Source organism: Centroberyx affinis, unplaced genomic scaffold, assembly GCF_046629955.1.
Source record: "Centroberyx affinis isolate AG114_WGS23_722 - 3 ecotype Tasmania unplaced genomic scaffold, CSIRO-AGI_Caff_v1 ptg001273l_1, whole genome shotgun sequence".
NCBI lineage: Eukaryota > Metazoa > Chordata > Actinopteri > Beryciformes > Berycidae > Centroberyx > Centroberyx affinis.
The window spans coordinates 73,760-95,684 of record NW_027279782.1 but is presented as its reverse complement, the minus strand read 5'-3'; the positions used below and the strand labels follow the sequence as shown (position 1 = coordinate 95,684).

Sequence of the window (21,925 nt, the reverse complement as noted above, 5' to 3'; positions counted from 1 at the left end):
TTTTATGATCCAGGGGTCTTTCAAACACCTTGACACATCCCTCCTTGCACCAGTGGAGCGTGCTGCAGCAGGGCCTCTGACCCAGTCTAACTGAAGTCCCATGACACTTGCAAGTTAGAGACTCAGAGTTAGAGCACCGTGGGGGAACTGTAGCAATGACATTAACCTCTGGCCTTCCAGCTCACGGTGTATCTGAAGACGCCTCAGGGGGCCGGCAGATCCACTGCCACACTCTGACCCTCTGTCAACCAGGCCAAGCCCACAGTCCTTATGCCCGTGTCTTTAATGAAAGGAATAGCCTTAAAAATCAGTGTGGTTTTAAAAAAAAAACTGGAGCTGACCCTTGGGCTGTGCAGATTTTTGTCTGTCAGGGAAGTTTACAAGCCCCTGGAAATAACTCAAAGATCGGAGGCATTAAGGATTTCTTTCATACTCTTTAATAGCTCCTCCTGGCCAGCAGTTTTTATAGGCTACCTTCAATGAATTTGTGACTCAGTTCTGCACATGGCCATATGCTGACACCAGATGTAGCCCTTGTTATCAATGGAGGATGTCTACAATTCACAGCCCGATGAAGTTTAGATGTACAAGTCTTGAGTTTTGGTACTTATTTATCTGGTTTGGCTGGATACCCCGAGTGCCTGAATGGCTGCCTGCTGGCTTAGCTTGTTCCCTAGGAAGTGGAGCTCATCTGTTTCCGCTCTTTCCTCCTCTATGCCTCTTTCTCTGTGTGAGCTGATCTGGCACAGGGTTGCTCCGGCTCCTGCAGTGCTGTTTGGGAATGGCTGTGATCCGATGGGGGAGACTGTGGTTTGAAGGGCATTAAGAGTGCATATCCATCTGGCAGAATGGGGGAATGCACCTGACTGGAATGTGATGATCAGCCGCTCGCTCTCTCAGTGCTGGCTCCCTGAATCTGAACCCTGCGGTGCCTGGAGGGAGAGATCTTACTAGAGAGGCACCGGCCCAATGAAAGGCCTTTTGTGAAAATGGCAAATCTAATTCACAATTTCCTCCCTTGTGTGATGGTAGCATGTCATCTCATTTCCCTTCCTTTGGCTTGAGTCAGGCCCTGTGGCGACTCCAAGGTCACTAATGCTAGAAGGGCACAGGCAGCGTATCGTGATCTCCACTCATCGACTGAATGTTTTTCTTTTGGACAAATGGGAATTCAGACTTGTTTAAGAAAAGCGAAGCCAAGAATCTGTCTCCACGAGTTTGTTTTGTCTTTCGGTATCCAGCTTGACCATGATACTGGAGGAAGCACATTCCTGCACAAGCCCCTTTGCTAGACAAAGTGCGCTACCTGGGGGAATATATACAATAATTTAGCTCATCATTAGGTGAATGAAACTCATAAGGATGATTGGTTTTCTTTAACATTCTTCTCTCTCCCTCCCTCCCTGTCTAGGCATGGGACACGGTGTGCAGGAGAGGTGGCAGCGGTAGCCAACAATGGGATCTGTGGAGTTGGAGTGGCTTACAATGCCAAGATTGGAGGTACAGTGAAAGAAAAACAAGTGGATGATTGATTTGATTCAATGAGGCTTTACTTTGTGTATTCAACCTCAGTTTCATCTCAGTTTTCATTTTTGACTGCCAAGACACTTGAAATACTTGTTCTGCTGCTCCAGTGTGATTCAGCAGGTTTTCAGTCTTTGTCCCAGGCCATTGCATGCCAATGAATCTTTCTGAGCTTCACCCCGAGTGTGAGGTGGATATGCAATGCAAGTGCATGTGTATTGGGTTTGTGTGCAGTGACAGTACTGAAAAAAAGCACTGTGATACCAAATTTCTGAACCGGTACTATGTATTGTGAATCGGTATTGTGTTTATATCACATTCAGCTTGCACAAAATTTAAACTGAAATCCCTGCTATAACATTATTTACACACAAATTAAAGTCACAAGGAAACAGTAATTGTATGGTGTCTTGCTTCTGGAATTCAGCGTATTTCCACTTGAAACAGGGTGAACACCCAAAATGCACTGCTGTACCACGTTGTCATTTGTGTCTCAATTTGTGAAGTTAAAGGTTTTAGATGACGGGAGGGGTGGATGGGGGTAAAAATATGTGATGGTATTATTGGTTGGAAGTTTTATCTACACTTAAAACATGCCACTTTCCAGCAAGTAGGCTAAAAGTAATGGGACTTTGATATAAAAATACAAGAAAGATTTTGTAAATTTTTTGTCATTTTTCATTTCATTGTGACTTTAAGTTTGTTTTACATTTCACTAGAAAATGCCACTGCTAGTGTGTGTGGGAAGTTCAGCAAAATGTGTAAACGTAAATGTGCATTGGTGTAAACTGGGGTACACAGTATATGTGACACATGACAACGCAAAATGAAAGGGGCACCAAAATCACAGACCAAAAATAACCACATTTTTTATTTCACCACAAAATTTAACCCAATCTGTCGTGACACCAACCTACAAGTACGCCTATCTGAAAATATATTACATATTTTTATCAAACTTGAGGGAAGCAGAGCGGCGACCCAGGTTGAGGTTAAGCACAGGTGGCAGATCAGAGACCAGCGAGGAGCCGGGGAAAGCCGAGGTGCTTTAGTTTACAGACAGTGCAGTGAATCAGAGCCAAGACTTTCCTGATCCCTCTGAGCCTTCAGCCTGGCCTCCCCACTGAAACAACTGACTCATTTCATTAGATCATGTTTAAGATTGGACCCGTGAAATGCACAGAGGGCCCATATCCCACAGCAGAAAAAAGCAACACGCGATTTTCTAAAGTTTATAGTCTTGTGGTTTATTATCCAAGAGGGAAAGAGTTGAATGTTAATGTGCTCAAATAAAACAAACAAAGGTATATTGCTTTGCATGAAATGATTGGAGGCACACAAGCATGTAACAATCACTTAATTAGGGGATATAATAATTAACCGTCCATTTCAAATGCACCAAACCAGGAATAGTCATATACCGGGAGACAATCAGAGTTTAGTTAGAGATTGGGGAAAACCATTGAAAGTCGACTCCAAAATGCTACAGAAGTGAAACGGTAGGCTGGAGAGCAGTTTTAACATGCTTGGGCTGACATAATACAGTCAGCAGAAATGTATCTAGAGACATCTATTATGCTGATTGAGTCTGAAAAAAAGTCTCTCTCAGTACAGAGAGAGCATGCTGTCTCTATAGTTTGAGTGAAAGCTTCAGAGTTTGACTCTAGTACAGAGTTTATCCAAAAATGTTACAGCAAACATAAAACATTTCATGATGAAATTGACAGCAGTAAGCACTTCAGTGAGCAAGACTCTGAAAGTCGTTTTAACCCGGCCGTGTTCACTGTGATTGTTGAGACTACTGACATTGAAATTTACAGATTTCAGAATCAAAGGAAGATCACTGATATATTTTGCTTTGTAAATTAAATTTATAGTAGGCAACAGAAGAGTCCATAACTCAGTATATCAAAACATAAAGTGATTTTTCCAGAGACATCATTCAAGAAATTTACCCTTTTCTTCCAAAAAGATGCAGCAATGTCATAGACAGATTCAACTTTATTCTAAAGGGAAATCTTGACATTTGACAATAGGTTTATAAGGTTTCTTACTATGCCAATTACACACACACAATGTATCCTACGCTAATTTAATGCCAGATGCAGAAGACGTGACAGTGACATAATATTGTATCAGTCAACTCCAAAATGCTACAGAAATGAAATGGGTAGGGTGACATAATATTGCTCAAACAAGATACATACTATCATTCTTGAATGTAACTCTTTTAAGATGTGTTTATGCGTGTGCACACTCAGGAGGGATAAGCATCAGTTTGGTTGAGGGGTGCTAAATAGGATTTTGCACCCTGATTATTGCACCACTGCCTGCTTTATGTACTTTCTGCCCCCTCGCCCCCTCTTCAGAGGAACTATTAATGGCTATTTGATGGCAAAAAAAATCTTAAACAAAGTTGACTTGTTTTATTTCAATGTGGTATGGTTCTAAAATTGAAACCATGATACCTGGCTGGTATCGGTGCTGAGGTTAAGTTTTGGTATTGCCACATCACTAGTGTTTATTATTGTAAGAAGGTATGTCAGTGTGGTATGTGCTGTAATTCCCCAATGTGTGTGTATGTTTTATAGCAGTGATTGGATCTCTAGAGTTCTGTCCTGAGAGTGTGTTATAATTTCAGTGTGGAGTAGGGTCCTCTGACTCCAGGATGGAGCGTAAGCACGCATAATCCTGTTAATTACAGGCAGCTCTTCTATCCACTCAGTGCATGCTCTATCTCATTACCTCTCTGCCAATCTCAATACCCTGCTGCTTACTTCCAGCTGTCATATCAAGTTTGAACTCAGTCAAAATAGTGCCATAACTCTAGTCTTTATGGTCATTCCAGATGGTAAGTGGTAGTATCCCAGCTGTCATTCAATTTCACTGAGACACAAGTGGGCAGGTGGAGCGCTGTGCGTGGCCATGCAGGTGGAGCAGGCGGCGGGCTCGGTCTTGTGAAGCCCCTGCACATGTGCTCCTTTTATGCACACACACCTACCTTCCTGCATAACCGATATTGAATCATGCTCCTTGTAGCTACAGACAGTTTTGCACGTTGGTGGCCCCAAAAGACAGCAAGAGGCGACTGTGATACCCAGAACTCGTGTAACGTGATGTTAGTACACTGTGCACTCCTTGGATCTAAATTTATTCTTCTTAGTGGTTGGAAGAAAATTGAATTGGGGCAAATAGGGCGAATGTACAGCATCTCAACTAGAGGGGATGGGCATGTTCTTTTTACATAAAAACAGTGCCAAATGTCTTTTTTTTTTATACTTTTTTTTTTTATTTAGAAAAGCAATAGATGAGAACGACTGGTCACCTGGGCTATTACAGTCATGGTATACAGATGAAATTATTACACATTAAGATTATAAGATGGGTCATATACAGCTCATAGTACACATAAAATAGTTCCAATAGTTTACAGATTTGTTGTTGCCTAGACTTAAGGAAAAGGTCAGTCTCTCCATGTCACCAAGAGCAGTTATAAGCAATTGTCATGGCATATGGTGAAGGTCTTTGTCAGGCTAATGTGGGAATATTTGCTTAGATTTTATTATATTTAACTTCTGTTACAAGGTATTTCAATAAGAATTCATCCATGTACAACTCTTCCTTCTAAATTACTCTGAGGCAGAATGGCGTACAGGTTTGACTAAATGAGTACTAATAAACAAGGATCTGATTCACGTGAAACAGACGAAACAAGTGCCAGAAAGTTTGTTTGTTGTAGTTTCTTTGGCAACCATTTGCACCAACTATGTGAAAGTTTGTTGCTCTGTCCCTGCTTAGCTTCAGGGCAAGAGCTGAGTCTACGCCCCGTGTCAGTTTGTGAGAAAGTTTTGACTATGAGATTATCATTTGAGCGTTAGGCAGAACTCATGTTTTGAATTTAATGGAACAAAGATATTTTTTTAACTCTCAAATTTTTACTGTGAACTAGCTAAACATGATCTAGAAATATATTTTCAGCCTTCAATTGTTTAAGTTCATCTTGTGTATATATAATACATATAACCAATGGTTCTGTGCTATCAGCCTTAGTCATCATATTGGGATGGGTGGATGTTTTGGACAGCGGTGGGGGATGCATGCCTACATGAGTCTCCTCAACACACCATGTGGCTATCTGTGGTAGAGGTGCCGGCTGTCATGGACATACTGGGAGCACAGTGCCTGGCCTGTTTGATGCCTTCAGAGGACTTCAAAGCTCTGATACTTTGTTTACTTTAACCCATATGAAAGCAGTATGGAGTAACCTGACCTGCCGTGCATCAAAGAGGGAGAATATGTTTGTTTTGAAGATGTTGATTTCTCAACCTTTTCCCTGTGGATGCACAGAGACAGAGAAGGAAGGCTTAAGAGTATGATGCAAGAAAACTTTCTGAACTTGTAGCAGAATTAATTGGTTAGAGCACATACTTGTTTTTTAGTTTTTTTTATCTCTGATACAGCACTTTGATCGATGATTGTTTTACTTTAAGAATATACTTGACACACAAGCAGACATTTTGAAGTCTCAGGAACATTGAAGCCCTGTCTGAGTTGTTCGCTTCTCTTACAGGGAGAGCAAATCTAAGTCAATTTAGATTCAAACTCTTATATCCATTAGGCACTTAGGCACAGGGAAAAAGAAGTGCTTTCATTTATCTGCTGTAAAGGAACACTCAGAGAAATCTCTCTGCTATACAACTGAGGAGGCAGTTCACCCATCATACAGTTGAACTCTGTTTTATCCCAGCCTTTAGTGGAATTGATTCTCCAGGAAAGATTTTCACTATAGTCTTAAGTTCATTAGATTGTTTGATATAATATAAACAACTTACTTAACTTGAAAAAGTGACTTTGCTTTTCCATGTACTGTACACTCTGCAGAGGAGACAGCAGCCTGTCTGATTGGATCAACAGATTTAGTTAGATATTTCCCTCATATATTATTTACTACAGTATGTGTGGTCCTCTTGTGTGTCTGCCAAGCTCACGGAGAAGGCTTTCTATTTATGATCGTCTTTTGTGCGTGCGTGTGTGTGTGTGTCTGTGTGTGTGTGCAGGTGTGCGTATGCTAGACGGGGAGGTGACTGACATGGTGGAGGCCCAGTCTCTCAGTCTGAACCCCCAACACATCCACATCTACAGTGCCAGCTGGGGCCCAGAGGATGATGGCAAAACTGTCGATGGACCTGCCAAGCTCGCCAAGGAAGCCTTTCTTCACGGAGTTACAGAGGTGTGTGTGTGTGTGTGTGTGTGTGCGTGTGTGGGTTTGTGCGTATGTACTGTATGTATGTATATGTGTCCTCATGGCCACAGTTTTTATGTTCCCAATTTTTCCATCACCGCTGTGTGAGACAGAAATTATTTACTGCCTGTGTGTGGCTTGCTTTTCACAGTCTGTAATTGAACTATTCAAGCATAAGAGGACACAAGCGGGTTGAACAAAGCGGTGCACTTTTTGACCCTGAGAATTATGAATGCAGAGGAATTTGGAATGGAGTTCCTCTAAAAGCAACTAGGGAGGAAAATTTTACAAAATGAATAGAAGCAGCAGTGAGAGAAATTAAGTATGGAAAGATTTGTTTCAATATTCATTGCTATGTGAAGGGCATTTTTTAAACTCCCAGCTCATCTTTTATCTCAACTCATCTCAACTTATCTCAGCTTTCATTTGTTCAGCATGTGGTGTATCTTTTCAACTGGGAATTGAGTGTTCTTACAATACAAATCAAGGTTGTTGGCAACAGTTCACATAAAAAAATAGTCACTGGAGCTCAAAATTACTTTCTAGTTTTTCTTCATCAGGTTGATATGAATTTAGAAACTTGAACTCAAGCACCAGACTATTGGACCCGATGGTTTTAGATAAAGTGCAAAGGCAAGCTCTAACAGCTTCCAAACACAGGCTTATCAACTGAATAATAATTGAGTATTGAGGTGTAGAGTTTTAAAGGCTTTTATTTTGAAAACCACTCACATAGCATACAGCGTAGTCATATAGCAGAACAAAACAACACGGCATACTGAATGTAAACCTAAAACGGATATTGTACAGAAATCCTGTCATGTAATCAGTGTCGTTCCTGATAGCGGCACGTGTTAAAATACACACTGCACATTAGCCCGAGTGTGACAGGTATGTAAATGAATGGATCAAAGGATTAATAAGCATACAGATCACACCCCAGGCTGAGTGAGCACATCCATCTAGCAAACACTGAGTCTTGTTATACAGCCATAGGATCCTAGGCCTGTGCCATAAAAGTGATTGGAACCACTAACACGGACTACCAAGATAATTATCACAGTGACAGCAGTCAGATGGCGGTATGGGTGGTGCATAGTTGGGGTTTGATCAATGCACAGCGACTGCGCCACTGTGGTACAATAAAGCAGTTCTTAGATAAAAGTTATTGCAGTCTGAGTGCTGAGAGGCTGGATGATTTATTACACTGAGCTGTTGACATATAGTCCCTTTTGTGTTGTATTGCTGTCATGCAATATTTAGCTCTTTTTAATTCATTGAGTGGCCACACTGGCCTCTGTGATGTATGCAGCGTTTTAATGGGCCCTTTTTGAAATGAGCCCTGTAATGAATTTGCCCTTTCATCATTGGGATTCCCATTAAGATTGAAAGGCATTTTGTTCCTCTGTTTCACCCCTTATCATTAGTGGTGGCTCAAAAATATGCACATCTGGTAAGGCATGGATGAAAGCCTCTGTGGTCGTCTACAGTAGTTTCTATTATGTTTTGTCTTTCTCAATCTGTCTGTCTAAATGTATGTGCTGCAGGGCCGCGGGGGTCTGGGCTCCATCTTTGTGTGGGCTTCTGGGAACGGAGGGAGGGAGAAGGACAGCTGTAACTGCGACGGCTACACCAACAGCATCTACACGCTGTCCATCAGCAGCTCTACCCAGAATGGCAACGTTCCCTGGTACAGCGAGGCCTGCTCCTCCACCCTCGCCACCACCTACAGCTCTGGGAACCTCAACGAGAAGCAGATTGTGAGTTGTAGTTGTGCGCAGAGGAACACACACAGTTTGAGTACACACCATCATCTCTCTCTTGCTCTCTCTTTCTCTGCCTCCCCCTCTCTCCCTCGCACAAACAATAGGATTTTCTGCTGTGCTTGTGCTTGCATGTGTTTGGTGAAATGGTAAAATGTCAGTGAGGATGAAAGGTCTGTACAAAGGGAGGACATTTATTCACAGAGGCAAGTTGACTTGACCGGCAGGGTCTACATAACCCCTGAAATATTTGAATCACAAGTCCAAACTTCAATTCAGGTGCTTCAGATGTTTTCTTTTGCAGCACCGTGTGTTTAGATTCAGAGCAATCTGATGTTATAACAGTTACATACTAGTATTAAATTACACCACCGCAGCCGTCTTGCAAGGCCAACAACAGGTGATTGTAATCAGACAGCTGCCACAGCCAGTGAACTGTGTTTATGATAACTTGCCATACTGGTAGGCAGACACAATTATGAGAATGAAGTGAAATAGAACAAGAGAATACCAGGAATTCCTCAGTTCATGTTTTCTAAACATTTTTAAAATCTCATTTGATCAGATACAGTATATTGGACACATTCAACAATTTGTAGCTAGAGCATTCCTGAAGTTCATGGTAGCATTTGTATCTGCAGCTTTACTCTGTACCTGGTGTCCAGCTGTCTGAACCACAACATGCCATCTGCATTCTTCCCTCCATTTCCTCACTCTTCTTCCTCTCCTTTCATTCTCTCTTGGGCCATTGTTATTGGGCCAAATTGTTATTGAATTGTGAAATGCTGAAACTCCATCTGGCAATCTGTTGCTGCTTAACAGTCCTGTCACAAACACAAAATCTCACTCATCCACATGCACACACGCACACACACACACTCACCCACACACACGCGCGGTCTCTCTCAAACCTACAGTCTAGCAGCCGGACCCACTGGACAGACAGCTCATGACATCTCCCTGACATGTGGCTGGTCCCTTAATGCTTCAGTGCTGTACTCATTTAATTGTCCTGTCACTCATGAACTCATGAAGAAGTGGAATAGAAGAGAGGGTCGAACCTCTTGGATTATGCAGGAGAGAATGTCTTAATGCGTGCTGCTTAGTCCTTTTTACACTCTATACATTATCCATCTGTTTCAATTTAGAGTAAAGGGATATAGGAAGCTCCTGAATACAGAATTGGTCCACATTGACCATTTATTCTACTGATTAGTCCCTTAAAGCAAAAACAATCCGCACAAGTTACTAGGTTTTCCATTTTTTGGGCTGGTCAATAAATCGACTAGATGTTGGATAGATTCTAGGTGCTTTTGTTTCACATAGTATCTCAGTTTCATTCAATTCTCTAGATACGCCTCCCCTTGTGAAATTGTAATTATAGGTGGGGAGAGGGCAGTTGAGGCATTTTTTTTAACCTTTATCCTCCCAGAGATGGGGTTTGCTGAGCACACATGCTGTGGTTCTGCTTCATATTCATACAGTCACACCTGGGAGCCACTCAGTACAACTATAGTCTTCTACAGTTGGTCACTGAGCAGCTCTCCTGGAGCAATTCGGTCTTAAGGCTGGTCCAGCTGGTCCAGGGATTCATCCTGGGGACCTTTTGCTCACAAGCCCACTTCTCGAACCATCAGGCGGCTTCTGCCCCAGCAAATGTATGCATATGAGATTCAAGACTAAGAGTGGGGAAATAAAGGTTAATGCTCCCTTTAGAGGAGGCCAGTTCCAAGTGTTGACATCGGTGCCAGCACTAAACCAAGTGATGATAGTCCATGATATCTTGTGAATTAATTTTTCAGTTCAGTGTGCAAGCACTAGAGCAGCACAGGCACAAGTGGATAAAGGCTATGAAACTGTATAAGAGGGTGAAGATAGAGGTGGTGACTATTCAAAATTTTTGTTTCATTATTTTGTCATGAGAACAACAGAACAGAATGCCATCCCTCATGCAAAAATGAGGCATAAGCTTAATTTTTTCAGGATGCAATACCAGCAATTAGCCCTCCAGTTGTGCCTCTGTATGAACTTAATGATAATTTGGGGAGAGTAGATAAATGTTTGTAGCTTTTTATCTACTGATGGTGTTTGTCTGACTCTTAAGCCCACCATGTTCCTCTTCCTTATAGGTGACGACAGACCTCAAATCAAAATGCACAGACTCCCACACCGGCACCTCCGCCTCTGCCCCGCTGGCCGCTGGGATCATCGCCCTTGCTCTTGAGGCCAAGTAAGTGCTTCTCACCTTTGTTCTGCGAGTCTCACAGAGCCTTGAAATTATTTGTAATTCTGAGCAATCATCTGGAATGGAGGGCCGAGAGTCTGCAGGTTTTCTTTCCAACCAAAGACTATAGCAGCTGACCACAGAGAGGAGGAACTAATCAGTGAAATCAACTGGTCCACGTGCCACCATGGCACGTGGTTGCCCATCCCCCTCTTCTACAACCTCATTCTAATGTTTCTTCCTGCACCCGATAGAAATGGGTCTTTTCCATTATTTTCACAGATTGAAAAATGTCATGATTTTTGTTGATCAAATTGATTAATCCTGTGGAAAAGACATAAAATATATTGAATTCAACACACAATAATAAGATGTGCAATAGTTATCCAGTTATAGGGAAAGCATGTGTATTATCTGGACCGACATGAATGTAAAGCAAACAGAAGGCCTAAGTAGGGTGAATTTATGCCCTACTGCTATCAATTTGTAGCATGTGGCTATCAATTTCATAACCGCAGTAGCAACAGGTAAATAAATCTTCCAGCTCTTTTTGGATATGGACTGAGTAGTCTTGTACTAAATTAAACATTCTGGTACTGAATCTAGCATTAACTACCAACACTGCCTGTCTATGCATCACCTCTGGTTCATTATTCCACTTTATAAATTACTTTTTAACCCCTCTGGCTGACAGAATTCCTTCATGCATTTCTAAAAAAGGCATTATTTGATGTAACCACCAATCATTCTGACCCAGTCATGCAGCACTAACCAAGGGACAAACATAAACATCAGAACAGTCCTGGAAAAGGGATTAATTAGTTTTGTGCCAAAACAGAGTGAGGTGGAAGAAAGGATTGCAATTAAGGACAAATTTAACAAGAATGTGATTGAGCAAAGTTAATAAATAAAATATATAATTTTAAAATATCCATAGCAATTTAAAGAATGATGAAATTAAAGCCCAAGTCGAATGCCTGTAGGTATTGAGGGCACACCAGGGAGGCAAACCTGTGTGTCCTGTTACAACCCTTGTTTTGTGTCTTGTCTATTAAAAACCTGCATGGCTATAATCAGGATAATCAAGTCTCCTCATTACAAGACTGACATTTTACTAAAGGACAGAAACTTCAAACACATGTTGACTGAAGATACAGCAACTGTTGGCCTGCTGGTTAAGACCATAGGATTTATTGTCAGAGATCTCTGTTATATCTGCCAGATTTTTACCGTGTGTGTCCGTGTGTGTGTGTGTCTGTGTGTGTCTGTGTGTGTGTGTGTGTCTGTGTGTGTGCGCACACATATGTTCCAGTAAAAACCTGACCTGGAGGGATATGCAACATCTGGTAGTACGAACTTCTCATCCTGCCCACCTCCTCACCAATGATTGGAGAACCAATGGAGTTGGCCGCAAAGGTACAGCTAATCCCTCCACCGGCCGAGTTCTGCTGGCCATCTTTTTTTCCCTCTGCCATCTGCAGTTTGTAAAGGCTATTGAGACTGCTTTTTATTATATTACGCATCTATTAAACTCAATTTTCCTACATTAAGTGATTACAGATGCAAGTCTTTGGAGGTTGAGAGATAGGTTTGACAGGACATGCAAAAGGGAACACGCTGTAATTTAATTGTGAAGGTTGTCTATTAAGTTGGAGCTGCAGTAGTGAGGATGTGGCCTTCAGCGGGACAGTACTGATGCCTCTCTCTGTTTCTGCAGTGAGCCATTCATACGGATATGGCCTCCTTGATGCCAGCGCAATTGTGACATTGGCAAACAAGTGGACCAGTGTGGGGCCGCAGCGTAAATGTGTTCTCTCCATGCTCTCTGAACCTAGGTTAGTACACCACACACACACACACACACACACACAAACACACACACACACACACTGTCTCTGGCTCATTGTATTGGTCCCAAGGCCCTGATACCGTTCTTTCCATGGTTTGAGGTTTGACGTGATAAACTAAGCCTGTGATTAGAGTGTGATAAAGCGTCATGATCTGAAGTCGACCTGGACATGCCAGCAGTGAGAGATAAGAAGAAGAAACTGAAGATGAAGTGGTTTGTGACAGAACATAGGTGTTAGAGGCGCTCACGTGTGACTGAGCTGTCATGCTTCACTGTGATGACACGTCATGTCTTCATTTTGAGCTTGGTTCTGGGCGCTTGTGTTGAAATGCGCCATGCGGTTTAGTGTTTGTGTGTCAGGTGTGTTGGTGCAGGGGCTCAAAGAGAGAGGGAGCGTTTTAAAGAGAAATAATCATTCATAGATTCATATATACATCTGTCTGCCCCATATGTTCTTTCCTTCCTTGGGACTTTAAATATTTCTCTTTCACCATCTTATTCCTTCTTTCTTGGTGTCAAAATCAAACAAGGTCTCTCATCTTCTCTTCATTATTCTGTCCCGTTCTCTCCTTCTGTCTCTGGGTGTGAAGCTCTCTCTCTTACACTGTATCTGGTATGAGGGGCTCAGACCAGATGGTGTTAGCTTCTGGGAGCAGCAGCCAAGTCAGGTTTATTTAATTTACATTTTAGGCATTTAGCTGATTCCTTTATCCAGAGTGACTTAGAATGAGTGAACAGGTAGAGTTTCAGTGTCTCTCTCAAAGACGCATTGTTAAATTACATTTCACAAACACAATCATGACAGTGAACATAAAAACAAAGTTATTTTTAATACATAATATATATATATATATATATATATATATATATATATATATAGAGCACAAAAACAAAAAAAGATGTACTTATGTTGACACCACGAGACCACACTGCAACAAGAACTGGGGGGATTCCGTTGTTTACAGAGTTGATGCCACACACTTGGCCACGAGTAGCAATGAATTGTTGAGTTGTTAAACACAGCCAGCATTGTATTCAGCAGATGGGCAGGCAGGGTGGAGCACGACAGGGGATCAGGGAGCTTCTCCAGGGACTTGGTGGCTCAGGGCGTCCACACAGGCAGTGTGGGAAGAGTAGAGTCATTCAGATAGATCAAGGTGGATAAAGCCAAACTCTTCCACAAGCGTGTTGCTCGTGAAACATTTGTGATAACCTTTCGCTGTCTGAAGTAACCCATTTACATGGGTTGCAATAACTCAACCCAGGCTCTCTGAAACCATTATTTCCAATGGCTTGCATGCAGGCACAATGTTTCACTACGTAATTGAACTTTTTTGATGTCCAATAGAACCAAAAAAACTTGTAAGTTTTTGTAAGTTGATTCTAGCAGTATCAGAATTTCCCAAACTATACAACACAATTCTGAAGTTTTATAGGGACCTTGCCTGTCTGGAAGCATGTTTCTTACCAAGTAACCAAGCATACATGACCATTGGATGCTATATTTTTAGTTGTGGCTGAGGCATATTCTATATCCACACCACTAGCTACAAGCTATTCAGTGTGAAATGGCTATTATGGTCTTCTTGTGTGTAGAGATCCCATGGGGTTATAGATTGTGTAAAGCGAGGAATTCTTTTTCTCTCTGCTTCTTGGAAACTCTGCCTATATATATATATATATATATATGTATATATATATATATTTATTTATTTATTTAATTTTTTTTTTGCGCTACTCCAACTTCCCCAAACATCTAGTCAAGAGTTGAAGTGCTGTACCGAGCACTGAGCAAACCATGTCTAATGTGGAAGACGCATCAGGGGTGTGTGTGTGTGTGTGTGTGTGTGTGTGTGTACACTTTGTTGTTGAAGATTTAGGCTATTCCCATCTGAGATTGCTGCAAAGGTCAGAGGAATAGATTTGGTTCTTTCGTGCATCATGAAGCATTTATCAAACTTAACCTGTAGCCAGTGTGTCTTTTCACCCAGTTCACTGATTGCACTGTATCTTGTCTATAATTTGGGCACCTCAGTGTCACTAAAGCCCCACGCCTTCCCCTAGGCTCCTACTCAGAATTGTTGTGGATGCATGTAATCTCCTAAGCGGATTTGGGGGGAGTAGAAAGACCTGGGTGCTTTACTCCTGTAGAGGACATTGGTGCTACAGGACGTGAGACGCTAATCCTGTTCAAGGCCACAAACCCTTTGCCCTTCACAGTCTCACTCTCTGGCCAAGAGCACAATGTCAGACTCACCCAGATGTCTGGGGCACACACCATGTTGCTTGGACGTCACAAGATTAGAACAATCCACACACGGTGTCAGACGAGGCCGGCACACAAACCACAATCAACGGGCGTGACTGTCTGAATGTGTGTTGTTAATATTCTGTTTCTTATGTGTGTCAGGAACATTGGCAGCCATTTGGTGATTAACAAGAGTGTGGATGGCTGCATCAGGACAGCCAACCACGTGAGCTCATTAGAGCACGTCCAGGCCCAGCTTACCCTGTCCTACAACCGTAGGGGAAACCTGGCCATCCACCTCATTAGTCCCATGGGCACGCGCTCCACGCTGCTCGCCCCCAGGTACAAGCACGCGAGTACACACACAGACAAACACACACATTTTTAGCTTGTAAAACACAGACCATTTACACTCTTGCTTTGTCCTTTTCCCGCAGGCCTCATGACTACTCATCAGAAGGTTTTAATGACTGGGCCTTCATGACCACCCACTCCTGGGACGAGAACCCCAGTGGGGCATGGACTCTGGAAATAGAGAATGTGGCTGGGGCCAGCGACTATGGTAAACCACCTTCCTCGCACCAGTACTGTAAAAAGAACCTCATGTCACTTCAGCTGTGTTTTCTAGTGCTGAAAGTCTGAGTTGAGGAATGTCCTGTGGGCTATATTCTCTATAAGATGGATTTATTAAATTTCATGTCATTTATTTATTTATTTTTAAACAGGGACAGTGCACATTAATCGACCCGAGGGTAAATGTGCCACTGTTAGCAAACTGGCTAATTTTCACCTGTTGTCCCTGTGGCCAGATGTTATTATAGTTAAGAAATACATATAAAAACACAACATGCAATCACCTGTACAGATACAATGTAATGTATGAAATTAATGTTCTGGTGGATTTGCTTGCATATTTTTGTGTTAGTAGGTAGGTTTATGCGCTGTCCAAATTTGTTGATTTCCTGATCATGTTTGACATTAATATAAATATGTGCAATAATATGTGCAGTCTAGAGTTCAGCCTTCCAAATAGGCAACGTTTTATGCCTTGAGATTGGAGATCAAGTGGCAGTATCTGTATCCAGAGCGCGTCCCCCTTTGCTCTCTTTATACGAGCTGTGAAACGGACCCTATATAACTCTACATCCAACCTTAAATCAGCTTTATTAAAGCGGGGAGCGTAATCAGGCAGTGGAGTGGATCCTGCACTCGTCCTGTCTGCCCTTGGACAATCCAGCAGCAGCCATCCACAGTACATCTGGACACAGCGGGTCCACCCACGACACTATTCTCAGCAGCCAAGAAAATCCCACAAAATCCAAGAACTATATATATGTCTCACGCTCCCCTCCCTCAGTAAGGAGTGATTTACTAAGGTGGAACCTCTCACAAGGCCCCACACTTGAACGACTTCTCAAGAGGTGTGCGCTTCATAACGCTCTTAATAGGCTCAGAGTAAAGTCACTGTCTGTCTTTACGTCGCTGCTCATTTCAAGGAATCCTTTTCTGTCATTTTGTGCAGGAAACCCAAGAATATAAAATAAGAAGGGGAGAGGCTACAATTACACAATCCACCCTAGGGAGTGCCAAAGCCTCACTGGTATAGGCAGACCTGGTTAATTTCAATTTTTATTCTCTCTCCCCAACTGTCTCTCAGGCACTCTGACCCAGTTCACTCTGGTCCTGTATGGTACAGGCTCAGCATCTTCCACCTCCTCCGACAAAGAGGCGGCTCAGCCTGGCAACGGCAGCTGTAAGACCTTTGACCTGAGGCAGATATGCATCGGTAAGAGTGCTATCACTTGTATAGGGGTAGAGAAACTATTGACTACTCTTGAGTTGTGTTTCGATTGTGGCATTTAAAATAGGATGGAACATTGTCCCAATTCTGCCCAGCAGCACGGTTTTGCCTAGTTTGCATTGTTTCTCATATTCAAATGTAGGCAATTCAAATGTAGGCAATTTGCAATTCTGAAACTTATTTGGAAGTCCCAGAATGATCTTAACTAAAACTATTCCTGCAAAGTTCATGTCATGAGTGGCTTTAGTTTTTAATTTCCATGTAAAATAAAGAGCTGAATTCTGATTAGCTCAAATTAAATTTTACTTCAGGTCCCTTTTTTATTATCCAATTTAAAGTTAATGATATCCATATCGCTGTCTATTGCCGAATCCAAATTCTGCTATAGGCAAGGTCTGAGATACCACTGAGCCCTGTGCTGCATTCATGTCCCACAAAAATGTTGGCCGAAACAGTGGCAGTCTGACCCCTACAGGCTGTCAGGGGTACTTCCATGGCAAAGGGCTTAGTCAAAAATACAGGTTGAATTGAATTTGATTATCAAGCAGAAGTGTGTGTGTATATATATAAAAATATCAGTCCAATGTAGAATTAATAGCTTGATGCTGAGGAGCTTTAGTCCTCAGTGCTGGATAACCTACAGTATATTTTCCTCTGTGGCCCAAAGAGATCTCCATAATAATTTGAATCAGTTTGTCTGTTTTGAACAAATTGAGGAGAACCCTGTAGCAAATTAGATTTTCTCGCTCTTGTTGGCTTACACTCCTGTTATCAGCTCCTTCCCTCTTGGCATCCACATTCTTTTAATTGCCGTTATAGGCAATGGTCTGCATCTGGACCTGCTGCATATGGAAATGGGTCTGTTGACTTAAAGATGCTGCACTCAGCATATAATTTGCAAAGCTTTTCGTCATCACATTTTTAGTAAGCAAAAGTTAACACTGACAAAAGTGGAAATGGGGGCGTTCTTCAAGACTTGCACTCCAGTATGTTTTGAGGCAAAGCCGAATGAATACGAATTTGCCCAAAAACTTTCTACATCTACGCCTGGAAACAAAACCAACAATGGATGAATAAATGTGGATATGTGTGACATAACGTGCTTTACCATGTTAATTGAGCTCTTTGATCCATGGCCATCTTGTTGGGTGAGAGTCCATCTCCTGGCTCTCTAGTGTGAGGCTTTTTGAAGTCTAAAAACCCCCTGCAGGACAAGACTGCTGTTTGTCTGTTTTTCAAATCAACAACATGTTTATTTCAGTTCCCGTGTTTCCCCTGTCTTGCAGAGTGCAACGCTGGCTTCTACCTCTTTCAGGAGGGCTGTGTGAAAGAATGTCCAGCAGGCTACACCGTGGGCTCCCAGCCCCTCAACTACACACAGGGAAACTTTATCGAGGCAGCCTCCGTCCCGACCTGCCTGCCCTGCCGGCCGCCCTGCCTGACCTGCAGCAGCCTCAGCCCTCTGGCCTGCTTGTCCTGCCCCCCTCACAGCCACCTGGACCCCGCCTCCGGCACCTGCCTACACCTCAACCAGATCCAGCGCGAGTCCCCCCGCTTCATGGTGGGCCAGGGGAACGGCGGCCCGGAGCTCGAGCTCGGCTCCCAGCTGCCCATCACCGTCGCCGTGCTCAGCTGCATGGCCATCATCGCCACCTTCGCCGGCATCTTCCTGCTGCTGCAGCTGCGCTCGGGCGCGCTCATCAAGCTGCCTTCCCTGGAGGCCGGCGCGGGCCTGGGGGGGAGCTTCAGCCTCGGGGGCAACAGGGTGGTCTCGTACCGCGGTATCCCCACAGTGTGGGGGGATGATGGGGTGAATACAGACTCCGAAAACGAAGAGTTTGACGTCCACAATGAGAGGACTGCCTTTATCAAAACACAAAGTGCTCTTTAATGCCCTCACCGCCATTTTCTCTCTTTCCCTCCTGCTCTCAAAATCCTCTCACCCCTTTGGTCTGATAATTCGAGGCTGTGGTACTGTCCTTTCACAGTCTTCTCTGGTTTTATCTCTCATCCCCTTTTCCCTCTCCATCTTACCGGGTTCTCATCTGAGTCCTGCTTCTGGACCTTGTCTTCCACTCCGTTGTGGGTGACCTGATGGGAGGCCGCTGTCTCCCGGAGCTCGGGATGGCCTGAGCTTGCTCTGTTCACACTTGGGCGCATTTCTATTAAACTGGCTCTCTCCCCCCTCTTGCCCTCAATCACTGACAGACAAAGTGTGTCTGTGCAGAGCCCATTTCCCGCCAGCTCCAGGGTTTTTTGTGTCACAATAAACAAACGATTATTGTTTGCTTTCTTCCTTTTTTCCATCAGTCTCAGTGCAGTAGCCAGACGAGATTGTTAAATTTGGGGAACACAGCTTTGTGTGTGTGTGTGTGTGTGTGTGTGTGTGTGTGTGTGTGTGTGTGTGCATGTGTCTCTGTGTATGTGTGCTTGTGTATCTGGTGCACAGTGTAGTAGGGTCAGTTATAGAGAAGCTGTAGCTGGTCTTGTCACATCTAGAACTTTAACTACAAAACAATGACAAAAATCTGTCACATTTGTAAACATTGCTTTGTTCTGAACAAGTGTCACTGTGCTGACATAAACATCCAAAACCTGTTTCTTACCAGTTTACATTTTTAAAGCTTATGTAAAAATGCACAGCGCAACATCGCTATCAAATCAATAGCATTTGAAATTTGCTGTACTAGAGTCCCTACTCATGCTGGACATACATGGACGTTTTGTCAATGAATTGATTGTAATCATTTTGTCAGAGAAGCAAAACCATCTATCTGAGAGCTTTCTGGATACGCTCTCTCTGTCATTATTTTGTTGCGGTGAGACACAATCATTGTATTTTCATCTTTAATAGTTGTGCTTATCTGTACAGTTATTGTTCTAGGTGTGATGGGGGCTTTAGTCATCTCGTTATCCACATACTTGGGAATGATATCTCAGGTCTCAGTCACACAACTACCATAGTTCTCCCTGCACTTTAGACTCCAGGATGGTTTGAATTTATTTTGGCTTTTTAACATAGAATTAATTTGGAAATCTAAATTCCCCTACCCTCTTAACCTGTTGGCCCTCACAAGAAAGGGTATTAGTCACTTATCATTGGCTACTAGATAAACCCTAAGGCAAAATCCGTTCCAGAGACATTTAATTTTACCCGTCTCCAGCAACTGCTGTGCTCACACCCTGGGGCTGAGAGCAGCGCAGTGTGTGGATGGGACCCGGAACAATAGGTGACTATTTAACACAAGGCCTTCTTAAAGCAATTTTCGAGTGATGAGTTACCTGTGATTGATTTTCTTCCCAGACATGGTGACATAATGGCCTTCCCTTCATCAGAGCAAGTTAGCTCTATAAAGCTCTTACACATGCCTCATATCATAACGGCTGTGTGGAACCGCTAGTGTGTATGTGTGTGAGTGAGAAAGACCTTCGTGCCCGTCTTGAGTGTTGGTATGGAATTGCTATAGTGTGAATGCAGTGCGAATACTATCTGCCCTGTGAAGCGGTAGTTCCCTCTCCTACTCATAGTCGAGCTCTCTTCTTAAAATATTCAATATTGTTTAGGAATCCTGCATTGAGACTTTACATCTCATCAGTTTCTCTGCGCTCACCCTCCAGTCATCATCTGATCTGACCTTGAGATTATCTCTTCAGTGTACTTGCCAATTAATTATATCCTGAATGACACTACAAGCAAAGATTTATTCTGAGAGAGATTTTATTCATATCTGTAGGGAAGATTGTTTTAAAGTGATTTTTTTCTTTTGGGCTGCTTATCATCTAAAATCTGCATCTCATAAATTAATCCATTGTACCAATTTTGGATCCATTGATCTTTTTTTTTTTTCTTTTTTTTTTTTTACTATGTTGAAGTTATTTTCCATTTTCAGTACAGAACAGTGGAGCTTGCTGAGAGAGGTTGTCATGGTGATGACATGCATACAAAATTGCAGCTGCTCATCCTTTCATCTACCTCTCATTTCGTTCAGCAATGTTTCACATACTGTATGCTGTTTCCGTTGTTAATGATGAATGAATATAGAGGTCGAAATATATGTAGGTAAAAAATGAGAACTTCTCTTGGGAAAGATTTAAGAGCATCGGGGTTTTCAAGTCTTAATTTATGTTTTTAAAGGAAAAAGACCAACTGCGGTGCTGGGACTGAAAACCTGCAGTGTAAATGATTGTTCCCCCTCAAACCCCACATCAGACCTATCTCTTTGAAATATATTGCTTTTAGGATTGGTATTCATGAGCAGTCACACCTATGCTTTAAAAGCTGTTGTTGAAAGTGGGATAGTAGAAGGATTGTCCATAGATGTTGGCCAGCGTTTGAGTGTTAAATCATGATTGCCAACTTGAAACTGTTATGGGCATTTTGTTTTCCTCACCTCTTATACTCGATTTATAGACGGCTCCATCTAGGGTTAAGACATTTTTGTTCTTGAGTTTCTGTCACTGACAATCAAATCGATAATTTTCTTGTTTTTGGGGAGGGGAAGTTGCACAAGCACACAAAACAAATCAGTTTTAATTGAATGACGTTTTTTGGAAACCCTTCTTGGAAGGTATTGCATAAATATGCAAAGGCAAATGTGATTTAAATTGCAAAGGAGGATCCTGCAGTTATCTGCTTATCCAGAAAAGAAAAAAAAAAGGACAAATAAAAAATTAGAACAAAACAGAGAATAAAAGGTTTCAAACCAAATACATGCCAAAAAACCTGCTCAAAACAAAGCAGAAAGAATGGCACGGATACTGTCACCAACAGCAACTCTCTAAAATGCAGCACCGAGCCAGGAGGCTTAATTCATCTCAGATGGCTAGCACAGGTGCACATTTGGCTTATCAAGGCTGTTTCAGCCAGGAAGCACTAAACTGGATTGGAAACCAACCTCAGAATGAGGAGAGAAACTGACTAATGCCCTTAACAGGAGCAAAGCTGAAGTCATTGCAGATTACGAGGGTGTGCCACAGGACGATGTGTGATGTTCACCAGCGCCTGCTGTCATTTAAGTATTGATTACCCCCAGTTAAAAGAAGACATAAATTTAAAAATGTGATATTGTGCCCTGTCAAAATAACTACGAGCTCGGACTTGAGCCACAAAATCATATTTACACCCCAGTTTACGGTGGATATACACTACAAGATTTATTGGACTAACTGGGCACCAAAATTGCCTCCGTAAACTATTTTCTCAAGATCTGGATGCATAAATGGATCTCAAAGCGGGCTTCTTAAGAAAAATATGACAGGGACTTCTGACCAATT

The 21,925-nt window shown here is 42.5% G+C and overlaps 1 protein-coding gene across 6 annotated transcripts in view; it reads left to right on the top strand.

Moving 5' to 3' along the window:
- The window catches only part of furina (furin (paired basic amino acid cleaving enzyme) a), an 87,587-nt gene extending 66,242 nt beyond the window's left edge, over nt 1-21,345 (top strand). For all 6 annotated transcript variants that reach the window (XM_071525178.1, XM_071525177.1, XM_071525180.1 and 3 more), the window contains exons 7-16: nt 1,412-1,500; nt 6,582-6,754; nt 8,314-8,526; nt 10,659-10,759; nt 12,066-12,169; nt 12,471-12,588; nt 15,013-15,192; nt 15,288-15,412; nt 16,508-16,636; nt 17,938-21,345. In XM_071525178.1, the coding sequence (XP_071381279.1) occupies nt 1,412-1,500; nt 6,582-6,754; nt 8,314-8,526; nt 10,659-10,759; nt 12,066-12,169; nt 12,471-12,588; nt 15,013-15,192; nt 15,288-15,412; nt 16,508-16,636; nt 17,938-18,542 (1,837 nt within the window). In that variant the 3' untranslated portion in view covers nt 18,543-21,345. The remainder of the gene's footprint in view (nt 1-1,411; nt 1,501-6,581; nt 6,755-8,313; nt 8,527-10,658; nt 10,760-12,065; nt 12,170-12,470; nt 12,589-15,012; nt 15,193-15,287; nt 15,413-16,507; nt 16,637-17,937) is intronic.
- The last annotated feature ends 580 nt before the right edge of the window (nt 21,346-21,925 follow it).